Genomic DNA, 15,432 nt, shown 5'->3' with positions numbered 1-15,432 from the left:
CCTATTTCTTCACTGGGTTATTTGTTTTTCAGGTGTGGAGTTTGGTGAGCTCTTTGTAGATTTTGGATACTAGCCCTTTGTCCGATATGTCATTTGCAAATATCTTTTCCCATTCTGTTGGTTGCCTTTTAGTTTTGTTGATTGTTTCCTTTGCTGTGCAGAAGCTTTTTATCTTCATAAGGTCCCAGTACTTCATTTTTGCTTTTAATTCCCTTGCCTTTGGGGATGTGTCGAGTAAGAGATTGCTACAGCTGAGGTCAGAGAGGTCTTTTCCTGCTTTCTTCTCTAGGGTTTTGATGGTTTCCTGTCTCACATTCAGGTCCTTTATCCATTTTGAATTTATTTTTGTGAATGGTGTGAGAAAGTGGTCTAGTTTCAACCTTCTGCATGTTGCTGTCCAGTTTTCCCAGCACCATTTGTTAAAGAGACTGTCTTTTTTCCATTGGATGTTCTTTCCTGCTTTGTCAAAGATTAGTTGGCCATACATTTGTGGGTCTAGTTCTGGGGTTTCTATTCTATTCCATTGGTCTATGTGTCTGTTTTTGTGCCAGATATGGTCTAATTTTAAATAGTTTTGCCACTTGCTGTTTGAGAAGACACTGGCAATTCATTAAAATCTGGATGTATATTCATAATAGCCATTCATAGAAGAACGTTTGTTACAGGGTTGACATAAAGAAATTTTCATAGATACTTGAGGAAAGTATAGCTAACTTTCCCATAAGAGCACAAGATATTGTAAATCCACATTTACTCAAGAATTAGCCTCAGTGTGAAAAACATGGGAAGTGCAAGTCACAGATCATTATATCAGGAATAAGAATGGTTCTTGAATGCTTGTGATGGGTATTTTGACCAAGGATCCTACAGTGATCTTGCAGTGGTTTGTTTAGTGAGTTTTTGAACTTATTATTTTAATAAATAACAGTGAATGGACTTTGCTGTGTGATCAGTAATCTGTAATAGATGAACTATTGTCCTACACCAACCTTAGCTGGCCCCACCTTCATCAAGGCTGCAGGTAAACAGATAGTAACACAAAACACACTTGACTCTTGAATCTCATGGCCTTGAACTGTGTGTCCACTTACAGTCAGATGTATTTACAGTATAGTATTATATTTTATCTTCCTTCTGATGTTCTTAGCATCTTCTTTTGTTGAGCTTATTTTATTGCAGGAATACCATATTTAACACCTGTAAAATAAAGTATATATTAATTGACTCTTTGATAAGGTTTCTTGTCAACAATAGACTATTAAAATGAATTGTTAGGGAGTCAAAGTTATACATGGATTTCAACAGCATGGGAGGTGGGTACACAGTGTCACCTGTGCTTGTTAAATCAGTGGAATGAAGTATTAAATGAACTTTGCCTGTTCCTCTTCTACTTACTAGATCAATAATGTTTTTATAGAAAGATACTGTGCTATAGGCACTATGAGAAAGAGGAACATCATCTTTGAGAGAAAAAAAATGGGACAGGATATCAGCACGAGGACTAGGGCTTCTATTAAAACTCGCAGTCCATCTGTTTTGCAGTGGAGAAATCCCACAATATTTCAGGAACGCTGGAGAATATCATTAAATTAGGAAAGGACACCAAAAGGAGATCATAGTTTTCCAAGCATTGTACATCAGGTAATCTCTCATGTCAGGATCTCTGGCCCAAGCTTTTGTGATTGAGCTGGTAAGAATTCAAAGAGGCGCTTCTGAAAGTCTCTGATCACTCATGAAAGACAAAGCTCAAATACATTATTATAGTTAAAAGATATGGGTGCTATATTGGGCTCGGTAATGGAATAAAACAGATGCTATCCATTTATTTTATCTTATTATTTTATTTTACATTTTATTTTGAGAGAGAGAGAAGACAAGTGTGAGTGGGAGAGGGCCAGAAAGAGGAAGAGAGAGAATCCCAAGCAGATTCCATGCTGTCAGTGCAGAGTCTGATGCAGGGCTCGAACACATGAACCATGAGATCCGGACGTGAGCAGAAATCAAGAGTTGGACACGTAAGTGACTGATTCACCCAGATGCCCCTACGTTTATATTTAGATTATGATTTACATACTTAATCTGGACATTTATTTCAATGAAGTTATTATGTCCTTTGAAAATCATTAGGCACTTGACACCAATGTGATCCATTATAGTAGGTTCAAGAACTTCATTTTCTCTCTACCACATCCCTCTACCATAAGGTTAATAGTTTTTTTCTCATTTAATATTAAGTACCTTAGGAGGATTTACTGCAAGAGGATATTCATTCTAGAAACTCCCTTCCATGTTTTCACTTTGTTTTGAGTCTGCCTTGGAAAATGAGGGCTCTCTCCTGTTTTTGTTGAAGATACTGGTGTTTGAAATGGAGATTGTATTTCAGTCAGGGCTCAGTCCTACAAGTTTCCATTTTATTTCACACTCCTATCACAGACACAATCTTCATTATCACTGCTCTGTTGTTTCAGAGAAAGAAAACATGCACCATATATGTTCCACTGCCTTCAAATTGGAAAATATAATTCAGTACAAAAGATATGAGACAAAAACTTTAAGTGTTATAGGAGACTCACAAAAAATAGCTATTTTGGTTAAATAGGTTATGTGCTTGTCTCTGTGGTGTGTTTGCAAGACACTATAACTTTCTTTTACAAATAGATTTCTAAATTTTATGCCCCTGAAAACATTCCTTAGTTTCCATGCCAATGAAAAAATTTTTACTCTATTACCTCTATTCTTTTTTATTCAATATGTAATTTTCATATTTTATATTGTATATTCACTTTTGGTTGATCAGTTGTGTGGTGCATTACCATGTCAGTTTGAAGCCTGCTGTGAACCTTCTTTTAGGGTTGCCTTTGTATAGTAGTCTGTGTGTTCCTCTTAGATGAATTCAAAGTCAGACTTGCTGGGGTAAAACTTAAGCTCTACTATTTCTCAAGTTTTGCCAAGATTTTTTTAAAAGATGAAGAACAATTCTGTTCTCATAGGTTAGTGTAGACTCATGGGTGAATTTATGAAAAACTGTTAGAATGGAATGGTCTGTAGTGTGTAGTAAATGTTCAGTAAGAATTGTTGTTTCTGTTCATGTTAGAAGTTGTAATTTTTTAATGTTTATTCATTTGTGTGTGTGAGAGAGAGAGAGACAGCATGAGCAGGGAAGGGGGGAAGAGAAAGAGACACAGAATCTGAAGCAGTCTCCAGACTCTGAGCTGTCAGCACAGAGCCTGATATGTGGCTCAAAACCACGAACCCTAGGATCATGACCTGAGCTGAAGTTGGACCCTTAACCAACTGAGCCACCAGGCACTCCTCCATTTTATCACCCATTTTTTTAAAAGTATTGATCCTTTTTAATGTTTATTTAGTTTGCAAGTGGCTGAGCGTAGACAGAGAGGGAGAAAGAGAATGCAAGCAGGCTTCATGCTCAGCCCAGAACCTGATTTGGGACTTAATCTCATGACCATGAGATCATGACCTGAGCTGAGATCAAGAGAGGGACACTTAACTGAGTCACACAGGCTCCCCAAAAGTATGGCTTCTGAACTGAAGATGTTGACATCCATTGAAGCTAATGAGAAATGTGAAAAACTCAGACCTCACCCAGAAATCCCAATCAAAATATGAATTTTAACAAGATTTTCAGTTCATTGCCATACACATTAGCATTAGAGACATACATGTGTAGCTTTCAATGGAAAGAACACTTTACATTGTTCTGTGGCTGTCTTTACATCTGTAATACATTATTTGATAACTGTGGCTTCCTAGTATGTTTTAAATCAGGAAGTGTGGTGCTACCAATGTACTTTTTTTTCATGAATATTCTCATTATGTGATATCCTGTTAATCAATATGAATATTAGGATGGGTATTGATCTTTCTGGCTAAGATGCCGTTGGGATTTTGATAGAGATTGCATGAAATATATGACATTGAGTAGTATTGACAGCTCAGTAGTGAGTTTTTTGGGGGGTAGGTGGGGGGAGAGACACAGTCTGAAGCAGGGTCCAGGCTCTGACATGTCAACACAGAGCCTCAACAAAGAACCTGAACAGAACTTGAACCTGCAAACCATGAGATCATGACCTGAGGCAAAGTCAGACACTTAACCAAGTAAACCACCAGGCGCTCCAATAGCTCAGTAGTGTTAAGTGTTCCTATGCAGGAACATGGATATTGTTCCACTTATTTGTCTTTCAATCCTGCACAATATTTTATAGTTTTCATCACAGTAGCAGTGACCTCTATCAAGGTGATAAACCCTATACACTTTATTCTTTGTAATGCTATTGTAAATCTAATTATCTTTATTTTGGGATTGTTGTTTGTTGCATAGAAACTGTTAATTTTTAAGTCTTGGGTTTGTATTTCCAACTTTGTAAAATTTGTGTGAGTTTTAACAGGTTTTTTAAAGCAAGGATTCTTCAGAAAAGAGGATGATGGAGGTGATATGGGAGGACCCTAGGCTTATCACATCCCAAAACACAACTAGTTGACTGTCAAATCATCCTTAATATCCCAAAAAGAAACCTGAAGATTGACAGAGGAACTACCCAACTAATGAGAGAGAAGTAGCACGTCAAAGGCTGTAGGCAGTTCAGAGACATGGCTTAGAGAGAAACAGATTGTACTGCGACGGAGGGCAGGGAACTGAGGTTGCAGAGAAAGAGAAGCACAAGGAGGCTATTTCCCCCAAAGCCAGTGGCTTGGGAAACAAGAGGAGTTGAACTTTGTGAGTTCTTTGAACCAGCATGGCTTAATGCCTAGAGTTTTAAAGGTGAGCTGTAGATAGGAGGGCACTGCACTGCTCCTGGAGAGAAGGCAGGCATACAATCTGTGTGTGTGTGTGTGGGGGGGGGGCAGATAGGTTAGAAACAGTGATCTGAAGATCACTGGGGGACACACAGGGGTGAGCACTTCCCTCAATGGCAACATTCACTGAGATGTCTGAGAACAAAGGAGCTGAATGGCACCATTTTCTTCCCCCACCCCTCATCATGAACACAGAGCTACCTGAGTGAAGGAGCTCAATGGGGAGACTGGTTCTCTAAGTTGCTTACACCAAGTCCTACCACCCTGTGCTGTGGTTGCAGTGTCCTTCTCAGTGAAGCTTGCCTCAGGCCCAGCAAGGTCAGCCCCTCTCCAGGAGACTTGCATAAGCCCCTGACCATACCATGTCTCCTGACCAGACAGTTCTGCAGGGCCTCAGTGCTGGTGGAGTTGGTGTCAGGTCTGATTTCACAAAGAGACCTCAGCACACTTAGTGAACACTAACCACATTCAGGTCAGGCACAAAACACTGTCCACAGCAGGCAAGGAGAGCATCTGCAGATCAGTGGTCTGCAGTGAGGAGAAAAATGCAATAAACAAGATTAGAAATTGACTTGATGCAATGAACAGGCTGGAGGAAGCAGAGGAATAAATTAGTGACCTAGAACACAAAATAGAAAAATTTTGTACCATGAAAAGTGACTTAGGAACTCAATGACTCCATCAAAATTAATGACATTCTTATAGGAGCTCCAGAGTAGGGGAAGGAAACAGACATCCACATACAGGAGGCACAGAGTATTTGCATCAAAATAAGCAAAAAGCAGGCTGCCACGGAGACATATTTGAATTAAATTTGCAAAATATGGTGACATAGAAAAAAATATTAAAAGCAAAAGAAAAGCAGTCTTTACTTGCAAGGGAAGACAAGAACCATATGGCTAGCTAGAGATTTCTCAATAGAAACTTGGGAAGCAAGAAAGGAATGGTATAGTATTTTCAATGTGCTAAATGGGAAAAATATGCAGCTGCAAACTCTATCTAACAAGGCTATCATTCAGAATAGAAGGAGAGAGAGAGAGATTCCCAGATAAGCAAAATCTAAAGGAATTCATCCCCACTGAGACAGCTCTGCAAGAACTGTTAAAGGGACTTTTTGAGTGCAATGAAGACACCAAAAGTGACAAAGACTAGAGAGGATCAGAAAAAAATCTCCAGAAATATTGACACAAGTAATAAAATGGCAATAAGCCCATATCAATAATTACTTTGAATGAAAAAAGTACTATACATTTCCATCAAAACACATAGGTGTCTGAATGGACTTTAAAAATCCAGACCCATGTATATGCTGCCTAGGAGAGACTCAATTTAGACCTGAAGACACTTGCAGATTGAAAGGGTGAGAGAAACATTTATCATGCAAATGGAGGTCAGAAGAAAGAGTAGCAATAATTATGATGGACAAACTGGACATTTTTGTTCTTGTGTTTATACTGCTTTGCTATCAGGGTAATGTTGGCCTCATAGAATGATTTTGAACATCTTCCCTCTATTCCAGTACTTGTAAGATTTGGATGAAGATCATTATTTATCTTTGTGTGTGTGTGTTTGTATGTGTGTGTGTTTGTATGTGCGTGTGTTAGGATTGACCAATGAAGGCATGTGGTCTTGGGCTTTTTTGTGCTGGGAGGGTTTTTATTCCAAATTCAACTTTCATTCTTGTGGTCTAAGAAGAGTTCCTGTTTCTTGGGTTTAAGATTCATATTTCAATCTTGGTAACATAAGCATTTTATCTATTTTTTCCCTAAGTTATCTGATTTGTTTATAGTAATCTGTTATCACATGATATACTGTTGGGGGTATTGTGTCATTTTTTCTTCCATTTTTCATTTGGATTTTTAGTTTTCTTTCCTGTTTTCTTAGTTAACTCATTGCCTATTATGCTTATTTTAAAAACTGGTCACACTTTCAATGTTATTTGTTTATTCTATTTTATTTGTCATTTATTATTTTCCTTGTTATTTCCTTCCTCTACTAAATTTTACCTATAGTTTTTTATTTTCTCTAGTTCGTTGTGATGTAATGTTACAAAAACAAAAGTGAGGGGCTCCTGGGTGGCTCAGTCAGTTTTGTGTCTGACTATTGATTTCAGCTCAGGTTATGATCTCATGGTTCATGAGTTCAAGCCCTAAGTCAGGCTCTGTGTTGCCAGTGTAGAGCCTTCCTGGGATTCTCGGTCTCGCTCTCTCTCTGCCCCTCCTCTGCTCTTTCTCTCCACCTCTTACTCTCTCGACATTGAAACAAAAGAAAAATGTTGAAATTAACAACTTGATTTAAGCATTGATAGAATAAAAATTTGAAAATGGAGTGTCTACTAGATAAAATTAGCAGAAATAGTAATACAAGTGGTGACCAAAACAAAGCAAAAACATAAAAAATATAACAATAAGGATTCTGTAGGAGTTCTATAGATCAATCATCCATAAACAGAAATCATTTTGTTTTTTCTTTTCTGTTTTTGATGCCTTTAATGTATTTTTTTTTCTTGCCTAATTGTTCTGAATAGGCTATCCAGTGCTATGTTGAATGGAAGTAGTGAAGTCACTTCATTACCTCGTTTCTGATCATACAGGAGAAGCTTCTAGTGTTTTACTATTGAATATGTGAGATTTCAGCTTTCCAACATTCATGGCCTTTATTAAGTTGCTGTTGTTTCCTTCTATTCCTGCTTTATTGAATGTTTTTAATCACGAAATTGTGTCCAATATGCTCACTTCCTGTTGTGCATCGATTAATACAATGCCATTTTTGATCTTCATTCTGTTAAGGCACAGGCTTAAACTCATAGTTTTCCATATATTGAAATACCCTTGAATTTCAAGAAGATTTCCTACTTGCTAATGGTTTAAAATATTAATTTTTAAAATTTAATTTGCTTTAATTGTGGACTTACCATGAATATTTCCCAGAGGTAGTAGTTTGTACTCCTCTTTACTTGTGATGTCTTCCTTTGCTTTGATAACCTACTAATGCTGGGGTCACAGACAGTGTGTTCTTAATCTCCCTTCTTTTTCCTTCTTGGAAATGTTTGAAGAGATTTGAAGTACTTTCTCATAATTACTTGTTCAATCTACCTAGTAAAGATCAGTTGAGATTTTTAAAAATATTTCTTGAGAGAGTCTAGATAGGTTCTATGTTTTTGACATTTATACCCATTTTTCACCATCTGTTTCTTGGTATGTAATACTCTATTGTTACCTCTTCTAATTATTTTTATTTCTATGTATCAGTTATACTGTGTTTGCCTTCACTTCTGATTGTAATTGGTCTCTCTTTCATTATTTAGTTAATGGCTTGTCAATTTTGTTCATTTGTTCTGAAAATGAACTCTATTGTTGATATTTTCCTGGTTTTGCTATATCCTATATTGTTCATTTTCGTTTTATGTTTAAATTTCCTTCCTTGTGGTATTTTGGGCTCCTGTTGTATTTTTCCTGAGTATTTGAGGTATAAGAAAATGATTTGTGCTATACCATGACAATATCACAGCATTATCTATTAGGCTATGTGGTCACTAAGTTGTGTGCAAGATTATGTGTCTATGGAGGAATGATGTCCTGATGATTGCTTCTCAGCCACCTTGCTGACATTCTGATTTTAAGGTTGTATATTAGAAGTTGTCAGCACATCCTCTGAGAATAAGAAGTGGAATGATTTTACTTTTCTGTTATTTGGTATCTTTCAGCTGTATCTTCACATGGCACCCTGAACTTCCTGCCCTCAAGACTTATCATCAGTGAATGAATACTGGGGAGAAACCTTACAAATTCAAGGAATGTGGTAAAACTTTATGGCTTATCACTAAACGAACATAGGAGAATCCATACTGGGGAAAAAACTTACCAAAGTAAAGAATGTGGCAAGGCTTTTAACAGTCACTCAAACCATATTCAACATCAAAGAATTCATACTAAAGAGAAACCTTATAAATGTAAAGAATGTGGCAAGGCCTTTGTCCACCACTCAAACTTTAATCGACATCACAGAATTCATATGGGAGAGAAATCTTATAAATGTGTACAATGTGGTAAGTTTTGTTTTTTATTTATTTATTATCACAGAAAGAGAGAGAGAGAGACAGAGCATGAGTGAGTGAGGGGCAGAGAGAGAGGGAGACACAGAATCTGAAACAGGCTCCAGGCTCTGAGCTGTCAGCACAGAGCCCGATATGGGGCTCGAACTGGTGGACAGTGAGATCATGACCTGAGCTGAAGTTGGATGCTCAACTGACTGAGCTACCCAGGCGCCCTGAATGTGGTAAGGTTTTTAGCAATCACTCAAACCATATTTAACATCAAAGAATTCATATTGAAGAGAAACCTTACAAATGTAAAGAATATGGCAAGGCCTTTAAGAGCCACTCACACCTTACTCACCATCATAGAATTCATACTTTCCCGTGTAAAGAATATGGCAAGACCTTTAAGAGCCACTCACACCTTACTCAACATCACAGAATTCTTACTATGGAGAAACCCTACAGATGTAAATAATGTGGTAAATCCTTTAAAACCCAAACCTTAAAATAAATTAAAAAATTTTAAATAATTAGTAAATAAATAAATAACAAAACCCAAACCTTATAAAAGTAAAGAATGTGGCAAGGCTTTTACCATAGTTTAAACCTTATTAGAAATCAAAGGATTGATATTCAAGAGAAACCTTACAAAGCTAAAGAATGTGACAAGGTCTTTAAGAGGCACTGAACTCTTACTTGACATCACAGAAGTCATACTGAGGTAAAACCAAATACATGTAAAGAATGTTCCAAAACCTTGACCTACCACTCAAGCTTTACTCAACTATCACAAAATTTGTAGTGGAGAGAATTCTTAGCAAAGTAAAGAACTTGAGAAGTCCTTTAATCACAGTTCCATCTTTACTCATTATCCTAGAATTCATATTGGAGCGAACCTTACAAATTTTAAGATTGACAGTATTTGTAAGAACAGCTGAACCCTACTCCACATTAGAAAATTCATTTTGGAGAATGATGATACACCTAAAAACTGTGGTAAGTCTTTAGGCAATGTAAACCCTGATTACTTATCAGAAAATGCATATTGGAGATGGTGTTACAAATATAAAGAATTTGGCAAGCCCTTTATCTTCAAGTCTCATTCAACATCACAGGATCCATACTCAAATAGAATACTATATATGTGAAAAATGTGGTAAGGCCATGAAATGACATTTTCAATGCATGAAATGAAACAATATCCATATCATAGAAGTTTCAGAAGAAGTAGAGTCAGAGAAAGTCAGGAGATTACCTGAAAAAATCACTGCTGAGAACTTCCCTAATCTGGGGAAGCAAACAGGCATCTAAGTCCAAGAGGCACAGAGAACTCCCTTCAAAATCAACAAAAACAGGTCAACACCACAACATATCATAGTGAAACTGGCAAAATGCAAAGAGAATACTGAAAGCAGCTAGGGACAAACAGGCCTTAACTTACAAGGGTAGACAAGTGAGGGAGTTATCAGACATGTCCACTGAAACTTGGCAGGTCAGAAGGGAGTGACAGGAAATAATGTGCTAAATAGGAAAAATATGCAGCCAAGAATCCTTTATCCAGCAAGGTGTTATTTGAATAAGGGAGATTAAGTCTTTCCCAGACAAAAACTAAACAGAAATTCATGACCACTAAACCAGCTGTGCAGGAGATCTAAAGGGTGACTGAGTGGAAAGCAGCCAAGAATATAAAGGACCAGAGATATCATCACAAACATGAAACCTTAGATAACAGACACTAAATCCATATCTTTCAATAATCAATGTAAATGGACTAAATGTTCCAATCAAAAGACACAGGGTATCAGAATGGATTAAAAAGAAAAAAAAAGATCCATCTATATGCTGCCTATAAAAGACTCATTTTAGACCTAAGGACAGCTGCAGGTTCAAAGTGAGGGGATGGAGAACCATCTATCCTGCTAATGAACATCAAAAGAAATCTAGAGTAGCCATACCTAATCAGACAAACTAGATTACAATTTTTTTTAATATTTATTTTTGAGAGAGAGCAAGAGACAAAGCACAAACAAGGGAGGGGTAGAGAGAGAGGGTGACACAGAATCTGAAGAAGGCTCCAGATTCTGAGCTGTCAGCACAGAGCCAAACGTGGGGATTGAAGTCATAAACCATGAGATCATGACCTGAGCTAAAGTTGGACACTCAACTGACTGAGCCACCCAGGTGCCCCCAAATTAGATTTTAAAACAAAGAATGTGGGGCACCTGGGTGGCTCAGTCAGTTGGGCATCCAGCTTTGGCTCAGGTCATGATCTCACAGTCTGTGAGTTCAAGCCCTGCATCGGGTTCTGTGCTGACAGCTCAGAGCCTGGAGCCTGTTTCAGATTCTGTGTCTCCCTCTCTCTCTGCCCCTTCCCTGTTCATGCTCTGTCTCTCCCTGTCTCAAAAATAAATAAACGTTAAAAAAAATTAAAAAAAACCAAAGAATGTAACAAGAGATAAAGAAGGACATTATATCATCATCAAGGAGTCTATCCATGAAGAGGAGCTATGTGTTACACCCTAATGTGGAAATACCCAAATATATAGATCAATCATAAACATAAACAACTGTATAGATGATAATACTGTGATTGTAGTGGACTTTAATCCTCCAGTTACAACAATGGGCAGATCATCTCGGCAGGAAAACAATAAGGAAACAACAGCTCAGAATGACACATTGGATTTGATGGACTTAACACATATATTTAGAACTTTTCACCCAAAAGCAGAATACACATTCTTCTCAAGTGTACATGAGACATTCTCCAAAAAAGATCACATAATGCATCAAGTAATTTCTGGAAAGTATATTGTAAGCCCTGGGAAAGTGAATGGGATAATTGCTGAAGAATCAGCGATGTTCTGGTCTCAAGGCTGTCAGACATGATAGCACCATGAGAACAGAGCCCCATGATCTCCCAGGGGCCAGTTACAAGACTGACCCACTGTAACTACCTACCAGTTCTTGAAACTGCACATCTTTCCTGCATGCTTCTCTGTAAACGCCAGATGTGTGTTTGGTCTATGTCTTGAGGCTCTTTGTGTTTTCCTTCCATGCTTTAACATTCTTGGATGTTTATACCTGGTGAACATGAAACAGAGTATGTGCAGTTTGCTGCTGCTGTTGCTGTTTTGCTGGCAAAGACAGCCCTGCACATCCACTCAAAGTGTCTGAGAACTTTTTCTTCAGTGCATGGCTACAAGTGGTGCCCAAACAGGGACCAGCAGAATCAACTAGCTCCCAGCTATACAGCTCATCTCTCAAGCCCCAAAAAGGGAAAAGGACATCCACTCATTCAGGTAGGAACTACTGGCAGTCACTGCCCCTAACCCTCATTCAGGTAGGATCTACTGACACTTGGTGCCCATAAACCTCATTTAGGTAGGGTCTACCGGCACTCGGTGCCCATGACACGATGAGCAAAATATACCTTGTCTTTCCTTTTCCAATCAGGCATGCAGAACCCCTCAGCTTCTTGTCTCTTTTACTTTTATGTTTACTTGTCATGGAAGTTTCACTATCTAAACAGCAAAATATACACAAGGAGCAATCCATATGCTTTTGCACTCATCAGGATGCAAAGTCCCAAAGATTTAACCCAATTGTTTTTTTTTTTATAATTTATCATCAATGCCCATGATACTCCACTAAGGGATCCCTTGAAGTGGCTGATTGGGAGTGCATAGGGTACTACTTAAAAAAAGAAAGAAAGAAAGAAAGAAAGAAAGAAAGAAAGAAAGAAAGAAAGAAAGAGGAAAAGCTCTTGGCCCAATAATCTCTAGTTTACACACCTAATGCCATATTGCTATTCATGCTTTACAAGAAAAATCGGATACAAATAGTTGCCAAGACTTAATCCCTCTGCCTCCTAATTCAATGCCTCTATCTCCCGTTAGGGCTAAGACCCCAAAACCTGTAGCCTGAGGCACATTGACAAATATGTCTAACCCCAACTCCAATAATATGCAGGACCCTCCTTTTCCTCTATGTCCTCCTCTGGTTCTGCCAGTGGATCCTGCATCAATGCCCTCAAGCCCTTCACCTTCTCTAGTAGAACGCATGTTAAAGGAAGGGCAAGTATAGGAAGATTTTGCTATGGCCTTCCCTATTCTATGGGCTCAAGGTCAGGCACCTTGTCAAGGTCAGGCACCTTGGCATGATCACCTTCCTTTCCAGGTGTGTAAGGAGCTCCATAAAAGCATACATGAAAATGGACTCTACTGCACCTTTACCAGGGGAATTATAGAGGAAGTAGGGGGAGGATATGAGATGACCCCTTGGGATTGGAAAACTTTACTTAAAATCATTCTCAGTACTCCTCAATATTCCCTCTGGTTGCAGGAATTTAAAGATGCCTTATAGGGGCGCCTGGGTGGCACAGTCGGTTGAGCATCCTACTTCAGCCAGGTCACGATCTCACGGTCCATGGGTTCGAGCCCCGCGTCGGGCTCTGGGCTAATGGCTCAGAGCCTGGAGCCTGTTTCCGATTCTGTGTCTCCCTCTCTCTCTCTCTGCCCCTCCCTTGTTCATGCTCTGTCTCTCTCTGTCCCAAAAATAAATAAACGTTGAAAAAAAATTAAAAAAAAAATAAAGATGCCTTATAAATTACAGCTATTGAGAATTTATTTATTAAAAAAATACTTTTAATGCTTATTTTGAGACAGAGACAAAGCATGATCAGGGGAAGGGCAGAGGGAGAGAGGGAGACAGAATCCAAAGCAGGCTCCAGGCTCTGTGCTGTCAGCAGAGAGCCCCATGCGGGGCTCAAACTCAGAGACTGAGAGATCATGACCTGAACTGAAGTGGGACATTTAACTGACTGAGCCACTCAGGTGCCCCAGCTAAGGAGAATTTAAAGAATGGAATTCCTATTGAAATGGACATCCTTTGGGGGGAGGGTCCCTATATGCCTATATAGCCTCAAATAAACATGGACCACAGAACTTTTCCCCAGATCTCAGATGTAGCATCTAAAACTTGATCCTGTATCCCTGATGCTTAGACACCCATGGGTTTCTTTTGCCACCATCCAACAAGGTGCAAATGAACCCTGTATGTCCTTTAATCAAAGATTACAAACTGCTATCTTAAGACAGGTTGATAATGTGGATGCTCAAAATGTCCTAACCCTTCAATTGGCATAGGAAAATGCTAACCAAGATGGCCAGAAGATCCTTGCTTCCTTAAAGGGACAAAACCTTAATATTGCTGAAATGATTAAAGCCTGTAAAAATGTGGGGACTAAATCCTATAAAGCAGTGTTATTAGCCTCAGCATTAAAACCCCCAAAATATTTTAAATATGTCAAACAAGACCTAAAATGCTCTATTAAAAAATGCCTGAAATGTAAAACAGGATATCCTTGGGACAATCAATGCAGACCAAGAATAGATTCCCAAGGTAACCCTAATTCAGGGAAACTTGAAGAGGGGTTCCCACGCCCCAAGACAAATGGAAATCAGGCATCCCACATCTGGAATGTGAATGCCAAGGAATGGATCCTCAAGTAAACAAACAACCCCTTTGATCAAAACCTAGACAATCTCATATCTCCTGGCTGCCACCTCTGACAATGCAGGACTTGATTTGGCCCTTACATCTAATTTAACCCTTAACATCGTGGGGGAAGTCAAGAAGGGACCTACAGGTATTTTCAGCCTCCTGCTTTCCAGTTACACAGGACTTCTATTACGGAGGCCTAGCACCACTTTAAAGGGTGTATTTGTTTTACCTGGAATTACTGATTCTGACTTTACTGCAGAAATTCATATCATGCTTATTTCCTCTGTTTACACAGAGATTCCTGCAAATATCCCTATAGCATAATTTCTTACATTACCTTCTTGGGTGCTGGCAACTGCCAATGGTAAGTGTGGCCCTAAAGGTTTTAGTGCACTAATCCTAAAGATGAAGCATTCTGGGCCATGCTCATACAACATGTAAGACCTACTTTACAAATGAAAATTGCAAACCAAACAATTAATGGTCTAATTGATACTGGGCCAGTGTAACAGTTATTAAGACACATGATTGGCCATCTGAGATCCCCCTTGTCTCTACAACACAGATCATTAATGGGATGGGGGAAAAGGATTTCCTTTAGGAAATAAATTTCCTGTCTGTACTGACACAGAGGGATACCAGACTATCATTACTCCATTTGTCCTTGGCCTCCCACTATCATTATGGGGTCCGGACTTACCCAATTAAACCTGTCCATACAAATTTACCCTAATGGCCATTGTTGGCAAAATCACCCCCCACCCCCACCCCAAACTGTCCTGGAAAGCTGGAGAACCTGTCTGGGTGGAGCAATGACCTTTAAATGGGTAAAAATTAAAGCAAATTCAAATATTAAGAAAAGAACAACTTAATCTTGGACATGTTGAACCTTCAACCTGCTCCTGGAACACTATTTTTGCATTCCAAACAAGTCAGGTAAATAGAGGCTCCTCCATGAGTTCAGGGATGTTAATGCTCACTTGATTTCAATGGGGCCATTGCAGGTAGTTCTTCCTAACCCAGCTTTAATTCCTTGAGACTATAATATTATAGTTGATTTAAAAGATTTTTTT

General features: G+C 38.7%; 2 protein-coding genes and 1 long non-coding RNA gene across 6 annotated transcripts in view; 2 read left to right on the top strand and 1 right to left on the bottom strand.

The window, feature by feature from the left end:
• Positions 1-1,924, top strand: part of LOC111558099 (putative protein ZNF720) — a 45,037-nt gene extending 43,113 nt beyond the window's left edge. Inside the window, exon 7 of one of the 2 annotated variants that reach the window (XM_045047134.1) lies at positions 1,865-1,924. The gene's annotated coding sequence lies outside the window, so the exon portion shown is untranslated. Of the gene's footprint in view, positions 1-1,862 lie in introns of both variants that reach the window. The other variant, XM_045047135.1, reaches the window with a different exon arrangement.
• LOC105261241 (putative protein ZNF720) overlaps positions 1-15,432 on the bottom strand; it is a 64,999-nt gene that overhangs the window by 8,747 nt on the left and 40,820 nt on the right. Inside the window, exon 5 of one of the 3 annotated variants that reach the window (XM_045047168.1) lies at positions 607-1,197. The exons of 1 other annotated variant lie outside the window; for it this stretch is intronic. In XM_045047168.1, the coding sequence (XP_044903103.1) occupies positions 1,166-1,197 (32 nt within the window). In that variant the 3' untranslated portion in view covers positions 607-1,165. Of the gene's footprint in view, positions 1-606; positions 1,198-11,251; positions 11,939-15,432 lie in introns of those variants that run through there. One more of the 3 variants, XM_045047169.1, reaches the window with a different exon arrangement.
• Positions 1,957-8,859, top strand: LOC111557990. Its single transcript, XR_002738396.2, has 2 exons — positions 1,957-2,015; positions 8,522-8,859. It is a non-coding gene; the product is annotated as an uncharacterized LOC111557990 (long non-coding RNA).

This window comes from Felis catus, chromosome E2, assembly GCF_018350175.1.
Source record: "Felis catus isolate Fca126 chromosome E2, F.catus_Fca126_mat1.0, whole genome shotgun sequence".
Classification (NCBI taxonomy): domain Eukaryota; kingdom Metazoa; phylum Chordata; class Mammalia; order Carnivora; family Felidae; genus Felis; species Felis catus.
The sequence above is the reverse complement of the archived record's forward strand: the minus strand, read 5'-3'. Positions and strand labels throughout refer to the sequence as shown.